This window comes from Nothoprocta perdicaria, unplaced genomic scaffold (assembly GCF_003342845.1).
Source record: "Nothoprocta perdicaria isolate Ctin4 unplaced genomic scaffold, notPer1 scaffold_6, whole genome shotgun sequence".
Classification (NCBI taxonomy): domain Eukaryota; kingdom Metazoa; phylum Chordata; class Aves; order Tinamiformes; family Tinamidae; genus Nothoprocta; species Nothoprocta perdicaria.
Genome location: NW_020455865.1, coordinates 7,705,696 through 7,726,953, shown reverse-complemented (window position 1 = coordinate 7,726,953; position 21,258 = coordinate 7,705,696). Strand labels below are relative to the sequence as shown.

At 41.1% G+C, this 21,258-nt stretch overlaps 1 protein-coding gene across 6 annotated transcripts in view; it reads right to left on the bottom strand.

The window, feature by feature from the left end:
- TNC (tenascin C) overlaps positions 1 to 21,258 on the bottom strand; it is a 92,882-nt gene that overhangs the window by 33,050 nt on the left and 38,574 nt on the right. For 5 of the 6 annotated variants that reach the window (XM_026049239.1, XM_026049238.1, XM_026049241.1 and 2 more), the window contains 9 exons: positions 11,644 to 12,235; positions 8,947 to 10,353; positions 5,804 to 6,067; positions 4,439 to 4,554; positions 4,190 to 4,346; positions 3,386 to 3,655; positions 2,081 to 2,266; positions 1,464 to 1,553; positions 505 to 768 (listed from right to left, as the gene is read on the bottom strand). In XM_026049239.1, the coding sequence (XP_025905024.1) occupies positions 505 to 768; positions 1,464 to 1,553; positions 2,081 to 2,266; positions 3,386 to 3,655; positions 4,190 to 4,346; positions 4,439 to 4,554; positions 5,804 to 6,067; positions 8,947 to 10,353; positions 11,644 to 12,106 (3,217 nt within the window). In that variant the 5' untranslated portion in view covers positions 12,107 to 12,235. The remainder of the gene's footprint in view (positions 1 to 504; positions 769 to 1,463; positions 1,554 to 2,080; positions 2,267 to 3,385; positions 3,656 to 4,189; positions 4,347 to 4,438; positions 4,555 to 5,803; positions 6,068 to 8,946; positions 10,354 to 11,643; positions 12,236 to 21,258) is intronic. The other variant, XM_026049243.1, reaches the window with a different exon arrangement.

Sequence of the window (21,258 nt, the reverse complement as noted above, 5' to 3'; positions counted from 1 at the left end):
GTGATGCTAGCGTTCATCTGCTTTTGAAAGAAAAAAATGAAAAAAGAAAAAGATCAGAGCCCTCTGGACTCTGCTGAAGCTGATGGATGGAAGCATACTGTGAAGAGAAGTCATAAGGCAGAAATAAACCATATATATAACCAGAATATATTCTGGTTGTTCTTTCTCTTTGTTTTTGGCTGTAGAAAACAAAATAAGTTATAATGCACAAAAAAMCAGTCCCTTTTAAAACAAAGGATGAGAACTCCATTTCTTGCAGACAAACAGCTGTGTTGTTTTCAAGTCTTCTCAGATGACAGCAAAAAATCCCTGACAACATGGAGTTAAATATAGTAGTCAGGGAAATACATAGTTTCCCCTCAATAAGCCTACCACAATGCCTGCTCTGCAGGCAGCTGATGTCTTCGAGCTGTTCCCCAGACTTACAGAATCAGTGAAGTTGTGCTTGAGCTAGTCATTTCCCAATGGTCTAGTGCATGGCACCTACCAAAAGCCCTTACTCACCAGTTGAACCCTTCACAGATGTCGGTTTGCTTTTGTGTCTGCCTTTCTCTGCCACCAGAGTGATGTTGTACTCTGTCCCTGCCTCCAACCCTCGCAGGATAAAAGAGGTGCTGTCCACAGGGACCTCCACTTCATTCTTCCTTCCAGAAGGGCTAACATAAATGAGGCGGTAACGATCAAACTTAGCCACTGGTCTTCTCCAGCGAAGGGATAAGGTTGTTTCAGTGGGGTCACTGACTTCCAAGTCCTTGGGGTTATCAAGATCTACAGATTAAAAATGCAAAGTTATTACGTTAAACAGAGTCTCTGACCTGCTCTGCAACCTGCAGACTGAGAAGCATTTATACTATGTGTCTAGGGACAGCTCAGAGACTCATCTGGCGTTCTGTGCCTCTGAAGACCCATTGCATGACCTAAGCAGAAGTAGTAGTAGTTCCCTTCATTAGGAAAACCACACTCGATTCAAATTTCCCCCATTTACATTCATTTTAACAAATATTGCATGGAGGAGACATAGAATTTAGTTCTTCWGAGCATTCACCTGGGAACAGGGGATGTTGGTAAAGAACTCCTGAATTTGAAGGGCAGTCAGAACTACTGTAAGCATTGAAGCTGAGCTCTTTGTCAGATTAAACATTATGTTTAGTCACCTTCTTGCCCCCAATACTCAGAAATAGAGGACAGCAAGAATTATCATTGGAAGTGTAAATACCGCAAAGSAGCTCAATCGAAGGTGATTCTCAAAATGAGATGCTTGTACCAGAAAAGGTACAAGGTCTTCAGAAGCTAGGATGTTTAGRAAATATTTTCTCTTTTCCTTCAGTGAAGATGTTCTATTTGCATCAAGATGAAATGAAGAATCTCCTAAAATACCTCTTACAGCATTACTTAAAAAGGAAAGAAACACCAGAGTGGTTCAGGCTGACTTGCTGCTTTTTCCAGAGCACAAAACTACTCACCAGTCCCAGCATTAATGGTAGCAGGAGCACTTTCCCTGTCCTGTCTCACTGCTGTTACTCCAATGCCATATTCAGTTCCAGGCCTCAAGCCTAAGGGATAAGGAGAAGTATGAGCCCCTATCTATGGGAGATGTTGAATGGCATTTATTTAAATAAGAAAGCCTGAAAATATTTTGAARTATGAAATCACACATATTATTTCCTATGTAAGTGGAGAATCAAGGTTTCATTTACCCGCCAGCTGATCTGAAGTGAATGCATCTTTTCCTGTGGACATAACCAGATGATAAGGATTATGGCTGACTAAGGCTGCATCAGAGATAGATTCCCCTTGCAAGAGCTTATGTAGTAGGTACTTTAACTCAGGAAAAGAATAAAAAGTAGAAAGCAAAATGGTTAGACACCTTCTGCTGTCTAGTCATCCATCTGCAGGGGTGCAAATATATATTACCTGTATTTTAATTTAACTGTTTTTATTCAAAATATGCAACCTCTGCTTGCAAACTTTTATATATGATGACCAAAGGGGCATTTTTTTTTCCACTATAGCTCTGTATGCTAGGGATAGAACAGGAACAATCAGGACTTAAATATTAATAATCTCTCAATCCTCCTACCTGTGAGGGTAGCTCTGGTTGTTGCCCGATTGCCCTGTGGCACCGTGATCTCAGCATGGTCTCCACCAGAGATGGGAGCAAACTTAATTCTGTAATTATCRATGTTTGCATGACTGTTCTTCCACTCCAAGGTAATGCTATTGTCTGTCTGTGATATCCGCTTCAGGTTCTTTGGAGCATCCAAGTCTGTAAAAGGAAAAAAGAATCATTCTCTTATGTTGGTAGTTTCTACAAAGTGAGAATGATCCAAAAASCTGACATTAAGTTTGCTCAGTATATAATACCTCTGTGTTCCAGACTTTAACTAGATCAAGCAAATTTCTTTTGGCATAATGTGGGGAAAAATTAAGTGAAAGTAGTTCAACTTTTACCTCCTTTAAAAAAAAAAAAAGTAGCATTTTTAACTTCAATATTTTTTCCTTTRTAAATACCTCATTTTTCCAATGTAAAGTGCAAAGAAGAAACAAATAAGCAATCAAAAATCCTCAAAGAAAAAAAGAATTGATCAACTCCAGGATTTGTGTTCAGTAAAGACCTTGCAGTTATACCTGAAGAGATCTCCAAGTTTCAAATWAAAGGTGAATATTACATACAAGTCCCATGGGATTTCACTGTTCACTCCTATAAGAGTCTTAAAYCCTGCTCTGAAGGAACAACTACACTTTGGGTGAAAAGAGAGGCAATTCTCCACGTTCTATTTATGCAGGTACATTAATGCATCCAAACTTTGACAACGTGCTAAAGGACCCACYCCCTCATAAAACTCTTCTAAGACCACCAAGTGGAAAAACAAAATTAAATTTAGAAAAAAAGAGAGCAAAAAATGCCAGAACAGAGGAAGGAGAAAGAATAAAGTTCTCTGCTAATCTGTTTTGGATTTTGGTGGCGGGGGCGGGGGAAAGTTACTGCTCAGAATTTAGATATTAGAGCAGTAGGAATCATGGAAGACATTTAGCTCAGCAAATAGGCAATAACCTGGAAAAACTTTGTTTCCTGGAATAGAGAATTAGCATAAGATGACCAAAAGCTCCCAAGTGACCTAATAGCACAATTTCCATTTTCAAAACATATTTAGAGACTTGAGAGTCTAATTATTTTGGAGCGAGACTCTTAACAAAATGGGGGTCTCACTCTTAAAATCACAAAGACACACAGAAAAGCGACCTCCACTTCCATATATCCCTGTAACAGAGGTGGTTCCGTGTCAATGCTGAAGCTTATGTCATCTGCTGCAAATAGTCAAGGAACACTGGTGGCAATGGCGTTAACCTCGCAGAATTTTGAATTGATATCCAAGCCTCTTACCTGTGACAAAGACCTCTTTCATGGGATCGCTTTCCATGTCCCCTCTCCGAGAGATGAGCATCACTTCATACTCTGTGTGTGGCTTCAGGTTTCCAAGGGAATATTGGTTTTCATCCTCAGAGAGGTCAATGGTTGTCCTGTCCCCTGGAATGTCCTTGGGGCCATAGGTGAGTTCTATGCCTTCGATTTCAGCCAAGGGTTTGGACCACGTGATCAGAGCTGTGGTATCTGTGACATCTTTTGCCTCAATCTGGCTAGGGGCATCAAGCTCTGCCACAAAGAGAGAAAAATGTGATTTTTTTTTTAAAGGGCAAAAGTGAGTGGTTTCTACCAGATGAAGCTTATCTTCAWTTACTTTCTTCCTTTACTTCCTACAACAATATAAGAAAAAGTGCCAAATGGAGCCAATTCATCAGATGTTAATTCATCAAAATTAATTAACATCAGTCTTGCCAAAACAAAGGTGAGTGGAAATCCTAAGAGGTTCTCCACCTATGCAACAAAACCTCTTTCTCCTAAATATTTGTTTATACAGTCACTTCCAGGRTCACTGGAATCCTCATTCCCATTGATACATCTTTAAAATAAGAACGAAATCCATCCTGCTAGCTAACATCTAGATAAAAAACAAATTTCCTCCTTACACCTTTTTATTAGCAGTTTCAGTACTTCCTTTCCCCTCCCCCCTCCTCAGGAGATACAGTATATATCTTGGCTTTTTTTCCTGTTTAAAAATTTCACAGACTACACCAAATAGCAGTGGCTTCATTGGCTGTGCTACATCAAATAWCAGGCTGTGCTTACTTGTGGTTATCACCCTTGATAGTCCTGGTCCTCTGGTATTGTTTTTCACTATATGAAGGGTTACATTGTACTGTTGTCCAGGGGCCAAACCTGGCTGCATGAATGATGTTTCTGGCTTTTTCAAGCTGCTGGTTATATCTCCATTATCCTCCTTTTTCTGTAACATAGAACAATCGGTTAACATAAATGCAAGAAAAACAGGCCCTTTCGCTTGCATATGGCCTCTGGCAAGAAAGACTGCTTCCTTACCATATTACGGAAGATCAGCTCCCATCCATCAAATGAAATGTTTAGAGGATCCCACTCTACCTGGACAGATGTTTCTCTGACTGATTTGAATTTCAGACCTTCTGGAGCAGGCAGGTCTGTGAGAGAGAAAACAAGGAGATAACTACATGAACAATTATTTCTGACTAATGAGGGCACTTGCACTAGGAAATCTTTCCACAACTATAAATATCCACAGTSTAGTGACCTATATCTGAGATGTTCAGACTCTCTTCACAACCAGTTACTTGGCCTTTGAAGTGATGTTTTTCTGACCTATTTTGGATGCCACCTTAGAGTAAAATGAGTTGTGCCCTAGAAATGTCTGTTTTTGCCTCTATCTGTAAAGAAGCTTTGTGCGGACATGCTGAATTAGATGATTCGGCATGTCAATTTAAATTGACTGCAATGACAATTTATATCTTTTCAGGATGAGATGTTTAGATAGAATTATGATGAGCACAGTTTTAAAAGAAGATGAGCAATCAGATAGACAGGCCAGGAAAAGCAAGATGTTGTAAGACACAGTGAAGCAAAACATAAATATAAATGTTTAGTTAGAATATTTTGAGTGTAAAAGTCTTATTTTTTTTTAAGGCTAAGAGAATTAAACCTGTTCAGCCTGAGGAAGAGAAGGCTGAGGGAGGACCTGATCAGTGTGTATAAATACCTAAAGGGAGGCAGTGAAGAGGAGGGAGCCGGCCTCTTTTCAGTGGTGGCCAGCGAYAGGACTGGAGGAAATGGCTATAAAGTGAAGCAYTGGAAGTTCCACAGGAACTTAAGGAAACATTTCTTGACTGTGARGGTGACAAAGCACTGGAACAGGCTGCCCAGAGAGGTTGTGGAGTCTCCTTCTTTGGAGGTCTTTAAAACCCATTTGGATGTAGCCCTTTGCCACATGCTCTAGGTGACCCTGCGTGGGCAGGGGGATTGGACTAGATGACCTCTGAGGTCCCTTCTAACCTTAAGCATTCTATGATTCTAGGAAAAGTTTGTATATTGCTTTCATCACATGTTATCTTTTTATATTATTTTAGGAAGCATTACCAAAGTTTAAAAATACACCTTATTACAAAAAAAATAAAATAAAACCTGAAGGTCTTATTTTACAAGGACYTTATAATATTCATTGGGAGGTACTGCACTGAAGAGCTAGAGAACTGTTGTTTGAAGTGGTCTTTAGTATTAGAATAGTATAGAAAATGAAAATGAAGATGACTGTCTTGTTCCTGAAGAGAAGATAAATTGAAAACAAAAAGTACGATAGAAAGAAAATTCCAAGAAAAGGACACAAATAAATATACACTACAAACACAGATGAATGAATACAGTGAACATTAAACTCACATGTTGCTACCCTGGCACTGACTGGAATACTCTTCTTGTTTTTAAGGATTGCAAATACACGGATGAAGTATTCCACACCCGGCTCCAGTTCATGAATAGTGGCAGATGTCTGGTTTCCTGGCACAGTGAACTGCAGATCTAAGCCACCACTGCCGGTAGGGACGTAGGTAACAAGATACTCATTGACTAGATTCTCATGCTTCCACTCCAGATTTACGGTCTTATCTGTTACATTTGTCACAGTCAGCTCAGTTGGAGGAGACACTGGGAACGGGAAAACAAAACAAACTTTAAAAGAGCTTTTCAATGTTCTGAACGGAATTACTTGCCCACTTTCACATTTTGCAAGGAGAATTTTATCAGCTAACCAATAGGGAATAGAGAAGCTATGTCACACAAATTAGTCTTTGAAGAACGCAACTGAAGAAAGCAATGAAGACTACAGACATTTCCAAAAGCCACTGGCCAATTTCTGCTCTCACACTCACACACAACCTATCGCTCATTGTGTTCTAGCTCCTCCTCTGGTGACTGACACATAGGACTGCTGCTGTAGCAGGATTCTAAAGGATTTGGTTGTTTAAGTCAACTGCCAGCAACATATGATTTTATAGCTGAAAGTCCTGGGCTTTGCRTATACAGAACTGCAAGAATTTTCCAAAGTGGAATAAAACGTGTTTATTTTTCTAAATACTTCCAGTGAATTATTTCATGTTTGCACACACRGAGCACAAAATATAGCTTGGGAATCTTCCAGGAGGAGGAGATAAAATATGGRAATTGCTTTTCAAGGGTATTCATTATCTTCTATAATGTTCCCACCCTCAAAGTACTCCTTGATTACTCTATAAAGACTTTATTTCCCAAATTGCTCCTCAGGGATCTCCTAAAGAAAACTACACAATAAAATGTAATGTCTGTCATTATCTAGCTGCCAAAATTTTGCATCAGCTTCCATAGAGTTAGCAGTCCTGGCAAACTAAGCAAGTGTCTTTATAGCTACATTTCCACTCCAGCTGATTCTGTAATTGTACTCCAAACTGTCAAATCCAACAGCATGAGTAAAAAAAATTTACAAAATACATAATCAAATTTTGCTTTAATTATAAAAATCCATCTAAGCAGCTAAGAGATAGCCAAGACCTCAGTAAACCCGAAAGCTTGCAATAGAATGTTTGAAACRCCTGGCTATCCTGTTGTACAGCAGCCTAGTGCCCATAAGTCAGATAGGACAAGGTTATTTYATGAGTTTGCCTTGCCTCCCTTACAACCTCCTGATTCCACTGGGGTTCTAACTCAGCAAGATCCATCTTAGAAGCCCACTAAGCCCTTTCAACCTGTTAATGAATATTGTCAGTGACATATGTTTCTTTTTCTGGTCTTAGAATAGTGATAGTACCTCAAATGCAAATCCATTTTGTATCAGTCCAGCACTGAGATGGAAACCAGAATCTGGCTGCCAGAAACGTTTGCTACGCAGGCTATTTCATAGAATCACAGAATCCTTAAGGTTGGAAGAGACCTCTAGAGATCTTCTAGTCCAATCTCCTTGCACATGCAGGGTCACCTAGAGCACATGGAACAGGACTGCGTCCAAGAAGGTTTTGAAGAYCTCYAGAAAAACAGACTCCACAATCTTTCTTGGCAACCTGTTCCAGTGCTCTGTCACCCTCACTGTTAAGAAATTTTTCCTTAAGTTCCTGTGGAAGTTTTGGTGCTTCMGTTTGTGGCTGTTTCCTTTRGTCCTAYCAGTGGACTATCAGTGGTCCTATCGGTCACAGAAAAGAGGCCAGCCTCATCCTCTTCACTCCCTCCCTTGAGGTATTGATATACAGTTACCAGATCCCCCYCTCAGCATTCTCTTCTCCAGGYTGAACAGGCCCAGCTCTCTCAGCCTTTCCTCACAGCTCAGATATTCCAGGCCACTGATCATCCTCGTAGCCCTGYGCTGGACTCTCTCCAGTARCTCCACATCCCTCTTGTACTGGGGAGTCCATAACTGGACACAGTCTCCAGATGTGGCCTCAYCAGGGCTGAGTAGAGGGGGGACAATCACTCTCCTGACCTGCTGGAGACACTCTTGTAAATGCACCCCAGGATCCCATTGGCCTTTTTGGCCACCAGGGCACACTGCTACCTCATGGTCAACTTCTTGTCCACCAGGACACCCAGGTCCTCTACAGAGCACAGCCTTCTGGAGTATCAGCTGCTTCTCGCAGTTTGGTATCATCAGCAAACTTGTTGAGGGGGCACTCCATTCCTTCATCCAGGTCATTGAYGAATAAATAAAGAGGAAAGTTGCTGAGGACTGACCTCTGGGGGACACTGCTAACTACAGGTTTCCAACTAGACTAAGTGCCACTGATCACCACCCTCTGAGCTCTGCCATGCAGGCAGCTATTTATTCCCCATAGCTCATTTTTCACATCACTTCATTCCTGCAGAACCTTATTTTTCAATGCAAATTCTCTCTGCATTCTTTTGATTAATACTGCTGAAAACCCAGTAAGAAGACTGCATTCATATCTTCCTTCTCCCTAGTCAAAGCTTTTTGAGAGGGATGAATCTTCCTAGCATAAAGAGGCATTAGGAGAAAATGAAAGGTAACAGCAAAAAATGTCCAGCCAGCGCTAGCTACTGCTCTTATTACATTCTGGTGTGAGCACGTTTGGAGATAACAAACTGATCGATTACAACAGAGCACTGGAACAGGCTGCCCACGGAGATTGTGGAGTCTCCTTCTATGGAGGTSTTCAAAATCYGCCTGGACACCACCCTGTGYCACATGCTCTAGGTGTCCCTGCTTGAGCAGGAAGGTTGGACTAGATGATCTCCAGAGGTCCCTCCCAACCTTGAACATTCTGTGATTCTCTGACTGAACTATCATTATCAGTTTGCTACCCACTAAAACACATCAGCAAGGCCTACCTGATATAGTCCTGACAAGTAAGGGAGGCTAAGGCTAAGGACAAAACCTTTTGTTGAGTACTGTAACTACACTGATTCAGTTATTTGGACTATGATAAAGTAGTCCTAAAGTAGTAGGCCCAGTTACACAGAAAGGTTCATAGAACCTCCTGCACTGTTGGATGAACACAGAAATTACCCAAGGGAAGTGAGTTTAAACAGACATTATAACCTACCATCAGAACAGTCGTTCCCTATGTAACCATCCTCACAGATACACTGTCCCTCGATACAGCGTCCCATGTTGTTGCAGTTGTTGGGGCAGGAGCGTTCACGGCAGTCATCCCCGACAAAGCCTTCCTGACACATGCACCGTCCATCAACACAGAGGCCCCGAGCATGGCAGTCATTGGGGCAACGCTGTTGACCACAGTCTTCTCCTGTGAATTCTTCCTCACACACGCATTGCCCATTGATGCAACGCCCATGTTGGTTGCAGTTGTTGGGGCAGGCCAGGTCCCCACAATCGTCCCCAGTGAAGCCATTGTCGCACACGCACTTCCCTTCTATACACTGGCCTCGGCTGTGGCAGTCTTCAGGGCACCGCAGCTCCCCACAGTCTTCTCCTGTGTATCCCTCATCACATACGCACTGCCCATTGACACAGCGCCCACGGTTCTTGCAATCATTGGGGCACCGCAGCTCACCACATTCTTCCCCAGTGAATCCCTCATCACACACACATTGCCCATTGACACAATGCCCACGGTTGTGGCAGTCATTGGGGCAGGCCTGTTGACCACAGTCTTCCCCGATGAATCCCTCATTGCACACACACTGACCATTGATACAGCGCCCACGGTTGTGGCAGTCGTTGGGACATCGGAGCTCTCCGCAATCTTCTCCCAGGTAGCCCTCGTCGCACACACAGTGCCCATTGACACAGCGCCCACGGTTGTTGCAGTCTTTTGGGCACCTCTTTTCACTGCAGTCGTCCCCCACAAAGCTTTCGTGACACACACACAGCCCATTCTCACAGCGTCCGTTGTTGTTGCAGTTGTTGGGACAAGTCAGCTCTCCACAGTCCTCCCCCGTGTAGCCCTCCTCGCAGAAGCAGGTCCCATTGATGCAGCGCCCACGGTCAAAGCAATCGTTGGGGCAGATGAGCTCACCGCAGTCTTCACCAGTGTAGCCTTCATCACAGACACACTCATTGTCCACGCAGCGCCCGCGGTTGTTGCAGTTGTTGGGGCAGAGAGGCTCGCTGCARTCCTTGCCAACAAAGCCCTCATTGCACATGCACTGCCCGCTCACACACTTACCATGCATGCTGCACCCCTCAGGGCAGAACTCTTCGCTGCAGTCTGTGCCCGTGTACCCCTCAAAGCACACACAAACCCCATTGACGCACTTGCCTTGGTCGTTACAATCCGACGGGCACATGGCCTGGCCACAGTCCTCACCAGTGAAGCCTTCATCACAGATGCACTTGCCATGGACACAGCGGCCCCTGTTCAAGCAATTGTGCGGGCAGTTGGGTTCAGAGCAGTTGGGGCCTTTCCAGCCAGGCTCACAAACGCAGCCACAGATCTCTGTGCTGTAGTTTCCATGTCCACTGCAATAYGGTGTTGTATCCAGACGACCTGTACCAATGAATCAGAAAACCTGTTACTCCCATTGGCTCCGGGTAATGTCCGACCAGCGTAACAGACTGCTCCATCCCCACCATGCCTCATGGCGCAGAGTTACATGGATTCATGCCTTTGTGCTGAACAGCAAGGACACCACAGATTGTGATGCCTGATCTTACATGTTCCGCCTGAAAAATGAAAATGATCATGGTGACAGAAATATGTCCATGACAACAGGATACAATGTCCATTTCAGTCCAGGRGGCTTGGATGTGTATCCAAAAAGTTTTACAAAGATTTACAAATCTGTTGCTGCCCCCGGTGTTCAGAAAATATCTTCTTGCACTTCATCTCCCTGCTCCCACTATCAGAACCAAACAAGTCCAACAATAGTCTGAGAAACTCTACAGTGAGAAACTATATCAAACAGGATAACATCTCTAGASTGACTGGAAGATATTCAGCCTTTGGGTCCCTTATTGGAGTTACCTAAAAGGGGTCTGATTTTCCCAGGTTCCTGCAGGATGCATCTCTTTAGACATTTGCCAAAGCTTTTGAAGCAAAATACCTCCTCCTTTTTCCTATGAGATTTAATTTACCAGGAACACTTTAATTCACCCTACTGACAGGGAAGAGTCCCTGCCAAATACTTCGCAAATTAGCTTGTTGAATTTGTCTGCCTTTCTCAAAAMCCTTTTCTGACAGAACAGATTTGCTGACAGCTTCATGACAGAATGCACCATGAAGCATTATTCACCAATTCACTCCAAAATAAAAAAAGCCAGGCAGTATGTTGGATCATTGGCACTGAGACTGGTTCTGTGCTCAGGACTACTACTCAGATTACTACTGAGAAGATTTCTGTTCTCTCTCTTGCAGGACCAGTCTCTTACCTCAGTTTAAAAAAACAGTAGGGAAGATACTATATTTTTCTCTCTCAAATCATTTGTTCTCATTAGTAAATGACAAATGTAGAGTCAAGAGGTACTGCACTGGGACTGTGTGAGTTTAATCTTAGATGCTGACTATTACCTTGYCCAGCACTATACTTTCTCATAGCTGCAGGCAGAGTGTGGCTAACTGGTGCTCCGGCAGAGCTCTGACCCATAGATACATTAAACTGCAAAATTATGAATGAACACATCTTGCAAGCTGGCTGAACACATTTCCAATTTTGATTATATTTCAAATTTAACAGGTTGACTTTTGCTCATTCTTGAAACAGATTCTATCATATATTGTAAACAAGGGCTGCAGCCAACATGAGAGCTTCTCAGAGAGCAGCTCTCCTGGCTGCCTTACCTTCTGCTGTTTGGGCACTGGGACAGCATCCAGTGCCGCTGGCACACTGCTCTCGTAGGGAAGATACCAGCCCCTCCAGCTCTTCTAGTCTGCTCAGCAGATCCTTAATGTCTGGAGCAGCGGCACAGCCACAAGCCCGGCGGGGAATGTTGATCCGGTGTGTGAAGACAATCTGGTTCTCTTCATTCACTGTGTGCTCCTCRTAGTGCTTGACTGGCTCAATTTCTGCCTTCAGATCTGCATCGCCGCTAGCTGAATCGAGGTCCACAGAGCAAAGGGAGCCAACAGGTAATTTAATGTTGTAGACATGGTTGAAAACCACAGGTTGATTATCTTCTGGCAAGGTCACATTTAGCCCAGTCTCCCGCTTATGACGGATAATTCTCTTGATGAGTCCMCCATTGGCAGGCTGGTGTAACAAAGCTAAGATCACACAAGCCAGCACCTGGGTGGGGAGCCCCATTGTGGCGTTGAGTTCTTTCTGAAAGCTGATGGAGTGTAATTTCTGTTTGGTCTTTGTAGTTTGGGCCGAAACTGGAGAGCCGGTTCAAACCAAATTGGATTTCCTTTCCTTTCCTGGTAYAGTTGTTCCCTAAAACAACAAGGCAACATGTAAGAGTAGAACAGCAGCTGCACCACCCAACAAAATATCCACAATAGCACATGTGCCCATGTCTTGAAACAACTTGGCTGAGATGCTACTCAACATACAAACTCATTTGATCCAAACTTATTAAATTTGCCGTTAAACAACAACACTATAGTACCTTACCTTCCAGGAACTTAGCATGCATTTGAACAAAAGCTCAGAAAAAAACAATTTTGAAAGAAATTATTATTATTTATATTTAGAACAAATACAACAGAGTAAGAAATGTTTAAATGTCTCAAACTGAAGAATAGGGTAGTGGCATATGACAAAAAATACATAAAACCAAAATATATGTTCTTTTATCACATTAATATTGTTAGGAGTCTGCATTCCCATCTCCCATTACTCCACTGCTTGCAGCCAAGTAAAAGTTAGATCATCTGAGAAATCTGAGGCACTATCAAAAGGCATATCAGCACCACAAAACCCACTGCAGCCCTTTCCAAATGCTTTAATTTAATTTGCTTGGAAACCTCAACAACAGAACTTCCAGATAGCAATAGGTTCACAGTAAAGATAATTTGCCCAAAGCAGGAAGATAATGGAGCTTTCTGCAGAACACTACAGGCTCAGTGTTCTGGAGTCAGTGCCCACATCAGATCTAGCAATGCTTTAGCATAAGACACAGGAGATTACCCCGGATGAGGCTCCAACATRGAAGAAAATATAAATCCAAATACAGGAAATTGGTTCAAACATAGTATGCTATAGCAAACCTTCAGGATAAGAGAGCAGGCAGGTGGGCAGGAAGGCAAATATTATCAGAATTAATTATAAAAACAATAATAAGAATAAAGAGGAGAGAGAGGAAAGCAAAAGAAATCCTTTGATCACTTAAGTCCTTCAAGAGGAAGAAAAAGCTTTACATTGATACAGTTGTCAAAAAGTCTTTTTAGCAACCTATTATCACTTTCATTAGGCAACAGTTCCCAGCTTCAGATATTTCATAAGCTATAACACAATAACCCTCTTATGGTCGCAAGCACCTGGCTCGACTGTAATAGTTCTTTCTGAAAGTTGCTCTTGTTTAAYAGCTTCAATATTTCCTCTTCCTCCTCAATCCATACCTCTTCATTTCAAATGATATGACTCAGGGGAGCACAGAATAAGGATGAAAGACATCTATTGACTTCCATGAAGAATCAGTCCTTCAGAATGCAGAATGAGAACCAAAGGCAGCTAAAGGACAGACTAAATAAGGACACTCAATAAATGTCATCTTAATGTTTGTTTTTCTTTCTACTCCCAGAAAAGCTTGGTTAAACAGTTAGGTCAGTGACTGCACTTTCACTGGTTACAAAATCTCTCTCTCCCTTTTAAATTTTTTTTTTCTTTTGTTCCAATAATGAGAAAACAACTTTTTTTTTTTCCTTTAACACCACACTTTTGATGATAACCCATTTGTCAGATGGTAAGCTAGTATCCTGTATCCTCCTGCTGCTCATAAAGAGTAAGGATCATTTTTTTCCATGTTATCTCAGCTGCTTTTGTGGAAGAGTGACAGCGCTACAGGCACTTTACAGAAGTTAATTTTCTGTGTGTAACATAGAGCTCACAAAGATGAACTTCATCTCCTTTYTACAGGGGAATAAATCAGAAGTAAACAAGCAGCAGTAGATGCTTTTCTCCTTGTCAYGGAAAAGCATTCAGCTCTTTGTCATTTCTAGCCCTTATCCTGTTTCTTCAAACACATCTGCAATCCCCGTGTGTACCAAAAGAGATCACAGGGAACCTAATAAAGAGTAACAGAAAAGGACAGCCTGCAGGTCTTGTCTGTGGCTCAGTTCAATTCCCACTTAATTTTAGTTAAATTGAGTACCACTTCCCTTATGACTTTTGTAAATCCCACACTATAAGAATATGGGCTTGATCCACACCAAGAAAGTTTGCTGGTAGTTTTTCCACTGACCACTGTGAGTTTACATATCATTTTATGACTGTACAAATTACAATTCTGGACTATGCACGGAAAATGAAAAGTCTGCTCCTGATAAGAGCCACTGTCACTGCTACCTTCACTACTGATGAAAGCCATATGAACACCATTAGTTTTACTGGATATTTATCATGTTAGCCAAAGCACTCAGCCTTACACTCAACACTCACAGATGATACTAGAAGACTTAATGTATCATGGCTAACATCCTTTTGAAGTGTATGAAGAGTGGTCTGGAAGAAGCATTCCCCAGTGTCTGATTCGTAACCTATGTGTTTGCGTAATGAGTGGGCTAATTCAGATCAAGTGTTTCTTATGAGACCTGCCAAGGACTACACTTGATAAGCTGAGCTCCAGTGCTAGAACTGAGATCTATAGAACAGGACACCTACATACAATTATTTATATATTAACTATATTTTTGGCTGAACTACAAAGATGACATCCTTTTCTTCAACTCCCATCCCTCAGACACATCTATATAACAGCTCAGGACATGGAAGGACCACCCAGGAACAGACCGCTGTAGAGAGAGATGGAAGCCACAGCAATTGTCAAACTTTGTTGTTCCTCCACTTTACCTCATCCTTTTCTCTTCAGAATGCACTCCATTAGATTGCATTCAAAAGCAGTCAACATACTGCTTATTGGAGACATCCTCTCTGTGTTTTCTTTGCAGACATCAGCTGCTGGATTGTTTTTAATTACAGGCGTCTAAAAGCCTGCAGCAAGTGTTGGCCAAAGAAGATGACCTTTCTCATCACGAGCTTGGCCTTGCTGTGGTGTACACAAAAGGACTTGGGTGATGGTTGGGGCATGTCTTTTAGACATGCTGAGGGCTTTATATGCCCAGGAATATGTCCATTTTTAACAAGCAATTTGTYTAATATGAAGTATATCCCTCCTGGCAAATCTTGCCTCTTATATCTTCCTACCATCCTTGCTGCATCAAAATCTGCATCAAAAACCTTGTCAGTAGTTATAGGTCGTCTGCAAAAATCTTCTGCCTATAATACAGAACAAAAAAGTCTGACTGTTTCTGTTCTCCTTTCTGATCATTAGCATCTTCCTATTGTCAGTACCCTCTTGGATGACTGGACAAGGATTATCTCCTAGGTATTCCTCTGCACAACATTTCACAGGGAGCTTATGCTTTTTCCCTTATGCACAAGCATTACACAAATAATAACAAAAGATAATGCATTCTTTCACATCCATCTTMATTTTCCTGGGTCAGGAGCATTCAGCTTTCTGCCAGACTGAATTTTGCAGTAATGTCATTCACTGAGCTGCCTGTTGGTGCTGGTTAAAAAAACAAATTCCTTTGGGTATCTATAAGAGTGCACACCTTTACTTCCAAGAACCGTTTGGAAGTTTTACCCAGCTGAGTAAAGAGTACAGCTTGTGAAGGTACAGGTGGTACAAAGAAGCCCTTATTGCTACGAGACAACACCAGTTATCATCATAAGAGCTTTTTTTATTTATTTTTAATTGTATAAGCTCTCCTCTGAAGCACATAAACTCAAGAATTGGTATGTCTGAAAACTTGCTGTAGATGTCTGGSTTAAAGATGTCAATGTCTGAGAAAAGAGCTCTCATACCTAAAGGAGCTGAGAAGAATGTGTTTGGCAGGACCACAGGCACTGGAGCAGTAGCAGTGTAGAAAGCTTTAAATTCTGCAAGCAGAATAAATTTTTAGTGAAGGCATAAGATACAGGCTCATCTAGATTTTTAGTGAAGACCTGAGATACAGGCTCATCTAGATGTGCAGTGTGTGCCACTGTCTCGCCATCACAATGTTATAACATCAGACAAATGCTTGAGGAATAAAATAAACTACACTCAGGGATATTTTTCTATAGAGCAGAAAATAGGACCTGGGTCTGTTTTTTAATGCAACTCATGTCAGCTGTGAGGCAGCAATGCTGCGAGGACCCAGCATTTTGCTCTGGTGGAGGCTTTAGAAATGCCCATCAGCTCCAGTCACAAGAGATATAATGCACATTTTTTTCATCCCAGCTGTGGCCTAAACTTGCTGTCTCCACTCCTATATCTTGGTTGGCTCTGGACATGTTAATATTGACTTTAGAGTTTCTTTGGCCTTTGTTTAAAAAAAATAAAGAGGATAATCATGGCATCTCCACRGTACTGCTTGAACCAGAAAGATTTTTAGGAGAAAATATGTCCTTATCTTACATAAACAATAGTTGTAAGTGTTATGTTATCCATATGGAAAAAAATAAACCGGTCCCAGAGAAACAGTTCTTAAAACTTGATCATTAGCAAGTGACACTCAAGGCTAGATTCTAACAGTGAGGAAGACTCAGCTAGCACACAGTCAGAAAACACAAAATGGAGCTTTTTAGGTTTGTTAATTGCTAACTCCAAACAGCTTTCTGTGATTGGTTAATGCAAAAACTATGTTGTACATTTTCTACAAGCAATACAAGCAGTGCCGTTACATGGAATTAATCAATGGAAGCTGGCTGCCAGTATGGATTTTTACAAGGAAGGGCTTTAAATATGTAACCTTTTAAAGAAAAAAAAAGTGCTAATAATAAAGCTTTGCCAAGACCATGCAAGGTCTAGAGCCTCAAGGCTCTAGACTTCTTCTCAAGCAGATGGGCTAAGTCTGAAGTATACTGAACTACTTTCAAAGAAAGATTGAGGGGACTGAAGGTTTTGACACAGCAGCACAAAATATGAGGAGTTGTGACTTCATCATGTTTCATTGCTATTTCCATACATTCATACCTATAAAAAATCATTGTCTTTCCATTTTGAAATCCAACAGGCCAGAGGAAGCAGCAGAGAAATTCAGTGTAGGTCAAACTGCATTAAATCATACTGGAGTGCTAAAATTCATAATAGCCCTAAACTGTCCACACTGAATCTTTCCAGCAGCTTAAAGAAAAGATCAAAACCAAATCAGAGCATCTTTTTCTTTATTTACTTTGCAGTCACTCTAAGGGGGATAATTTTTTAGGAGACCATTTCAAAGTAATTCAGAAAATCCATGTTTTGTTCTGCAGCTTACAGATTCAAGAGTAAGSATATGTATGAAAAGAAATTTTGCAATTGGTTCAACACTCATTACACTACACACGTATGAATATAATCTGGGAACATGAATGTCCATGGGGAAAAAAAAACCTCTGAATCCTAGAATTTTTCTTCAAAGTTGTAAATCAACTGCATGAAGAAGAGAAAACAGGATCATAAATATCAGGGAAGGAAAGAAGAAGGCGGTTCCCCAAATCACATAAAATACAGTGCAACAAGCTATAATCCATCCAGTTTCTGAACTACACAGAGAAGACTTCTAATTTTTATCTAAACAATATCACTTTTATCCCCACAGTCAGCTCATGCAGTAAACTGTCCTGCARGGATCCTGGGGAACTCTAAAACATAGAACCAGAGTCATGGAATCCTTAATGTTGGAAGGGACCTCTAGAGATCRTCTAGTCCAATCAATCCCCCTGCACCCGCAGGGRCACCTAGAGCATGTGGCACAGGGTTGTGTCCAAGTGGGTTTTGAAGATCTTCAGAGAAGGAGACTCCACAATCTTTCTTGGCAACCTGTTCCAGTGCTCTGTCACCCTCACTGTTAAGAAATTTTTCCGTAAGATCCTGTGGAAGTTTTTGGTGCTTCAGTTTGTGGCCRTTTCCTCTAGTCCTATCAGTGGACTATCAGTGGTCCTATCGGTCACCACAGAAAAGAGGCCAGCCCCATCCTCTYCACTCCCTCCCTTGGGATATTGATATACACTTATCAGATCCCCGCTCAGCGTTCTCTTCTTCAGGCTGAACAGGCTCAGCTCTCTCAGCCTTTGAAAGCACTGCAACTAGTGTTTTATATTTAGAGTAATCTCTAAATATAATCATACCTAAGCAGAATACCATCTACAAAAGGATTTGAAGTAAATGCTTTTCTAAATTCCGAATCTTTTATGATATTCTTTGTCTATAAATCTGAAAGTAATCAATTCAGGCACACTTGATACACTTCTAAAGAGATGATAATATGTCCTGGATTTTGTAGGTGTCTCTATGCAAAACATCTCTATTATTCTCTAGGGAGGTACTTACCCATTTTTTTTTTTCTGAAATGAAATGAAATCACATATCTGGAAAACTCCAAAACAAGCTAYGAATGCAGAACCACTGACTGCCCTCTTTAATAAACGCCAAATGAAACAGCCCAGATTTGAATGCCTTTTCCACCTACATCCAGAYCTGCACATTGAACTAATTCCTGAAAGTTAAAAAGATAGAAAAGCAGTTTCTGAAAGAATCTTGTYGTCTATGGATGTCCAACAACAGTGAGAGAGAGAAAAACACCCTCTGGAACAATTGCTGGRAGAAACAGGCAGATGGCAAACACCAGGCAAGGAAGCTTTGAAAAGTGCTCATTTAACTACAGAAACAAAGATCTAAAGCTGCAAGGTATAGGTATCAACATCCACTCTCCCTTACAGAAATGATTCAGTTATTTGCAATTCCATAAAGAGGGCCTCGGGACTTCTATGCACTGTCACAGCAAGTAAGTTAGACCTTATTCGTCTATATTAAGTAGAAAAAAGTGAGGCCCAGACGGGCCAAGCTTGAGAGACCTAAGCTCCTTAAAGCCTCTGGATTTGGGACAAGTATTTTACCTAGTGCAAAACTGAAGAAGCTAGAAGTAGGACCCAGGTCACTGGAGTCCCTTCMGTTCTTCAACCACACACCCAGGCTTTTTCTCAGCACCTCCAAGCACCAAGCCTCAGTATCATTTTTTCCTTTCCTTATTTGTGCCTTTACAAATTAAAACTGTTATTATTTAAGGGAAAACTGGCGGTTTGTGTGTGATGTGGGTAAGTTTCCACAATTTAGGGCTCTGGATACATCCTGAAGCCATCTGTGTTTCATCTAGTTCTGGCACTGCATATTTAAAAGGAGCCTCCTTCACAGGACTGAGAGCACTTATAAATATGGCCATTTTGCATGCAGAGACAGTAGCCAACCTGCACAGTTAATTCATGATTGATTTCTGAGTGAAATCACTTATTAGATTTTAATGTGCATAATGCATGCATCGTTGATTTTGATGGTGTAGCTCAAGAACACAGCACTTTCAAAATGGCATTTTGAGGGCCTCATCCATGCCACAGTACTTACTAATRTAAACAGAACAAATTGCAGAGTAGTATAAAAGAATCCTGCAGTTTGTTCTATGATCATGTGAATTGCATTCAGATTTATACTTCAGACTGTAACAAAGAGTAGCAGTAAAAACAGATGCAGACWTTTTTTGCCCCATCCAGCCCCTTAGATCCTGCATTAAATTTCATTCAGCTAATTCTGAACTCTTCACTCCACTTAATTTTTCATCTTTGACTTCAGTTCTTAATGATATTTCTACTTTGGAGAAGCTGTACTCTTTCTGGTTCACAGATCCTACTGTACGTCATCCTTAAATGAAACCATTTGGATTCATTTTAGTCTCCTCCCATTCTACTTTGGCTGAAAAGCAGCATATCGTCAGTATTTCGCCAAGGTTGTTTTGGAAGGAATTTTAATTAATCGCTTCGTGTACGATTTCAAATTTTGCAAAGACTCATAKTTCAAAGGCATCAGCATGACAGTACCACAAAGGGGGAGAAAAATAACCTACTGAAGCCAACATCCATAAAAAATGTGAAAGAGCTACGGTAAATTTTGAATGATAAACAGAAAAGGATTCCCATAAGAGACCAAATCTTTTGTTGTACAGTGACTATTTTGAATTAAATTAGCATGATTATTGCATTATAAACTACTTTGCTTGAAGAGCTGCATATTCTTAGCCATAGAAACTCTCTCTAGACCCTATCCTTGTTCAATATCTCAGAGAAAGGATATATKTTTCCAAATCAAACAACTGGTTTGAATGTTTTTCAAACCAGAGCAGAAGTTCAGAGGTGGTCTCCTTCCAGCATCAGTAACAGCTTTGATCAATAAAATATTAGATATAACAAGCAACAGACATAAGAAGTGAAATATGAAGTCAATTGGCAGAGATAAAGTTGATAGAAAAATGACTGATGAAAACTTGCAATAACTAAACAGAAATGAAAAAAAGAAATTATGTGAGGAGTGGCCTGCAATAATGAAATACTGAACTCAGTGAGCAAGAAGTGCCTTTCACTTTCAGAGTCCTAAAAGCCTTTTTGATTTATTTTTCTTAGAATTCCATGGGTGATGATGACAAATGTAAAGAAATCCTGTCTGAACCTACTGTTGCTGCAACTAAGGAGCAGCAATTCAGAGGAAAGCCAGGAGTGTGGAAATGGCACTGCACTGGCACTTGGGAGACCTGAAATTGCTCCTAATTTCTGGAATAATCTTAGTCAMATCAGTTAAGATCTTAATTGCTTAGACATCTATGGGAAATCTGCATCCTATACAAGCTATAAAAAAACAAAATTGCTTTGAAATTTCCAACCAGACCTCTAGAGAGAGATCCTCAGTTCACTCACTCTGGAAAAGGCCCTCTTCCCTCATATTCTCTGCTTAAATTTTAAGGTCTTTGTGTCAGAGGTTGTCTTTTAACGCCCACACCAGCTCAAACACTGAAGACGTGGCTTCCTACAATACAAACAGGAATTACCAAGTGGCTACATTTTTTACCATGGAGATTAATCATAGCCACCTTCTAAAYAGGCTACAAATAGTGCACAAGATTGATGTTGAAAAGGGCAAGTGTGATGCTTTTGGAAATTGTATATTCTGGTTATAAAAGAGCTGCTCTGAAAAAACTGCAATGCTGTTCAGGGTTGCCAGGTATGAGATGCTCTTGTTAAGATTATGCCTATGTAATTATTTATAGAGTAAACTCAATGCTTCCTTTGGAGCCATTCCAGAGGCCAGCCACTGATGGAGGAAATTGAATAACCAACCTACGTTTAACATTATTAAAAGATTAGCCTCATGGCAACTCTCTGTGTTACTACAAAAAGACTTCTATTCTACACCTTAGCATATCCCAAAAATGAGACTTTAGAGG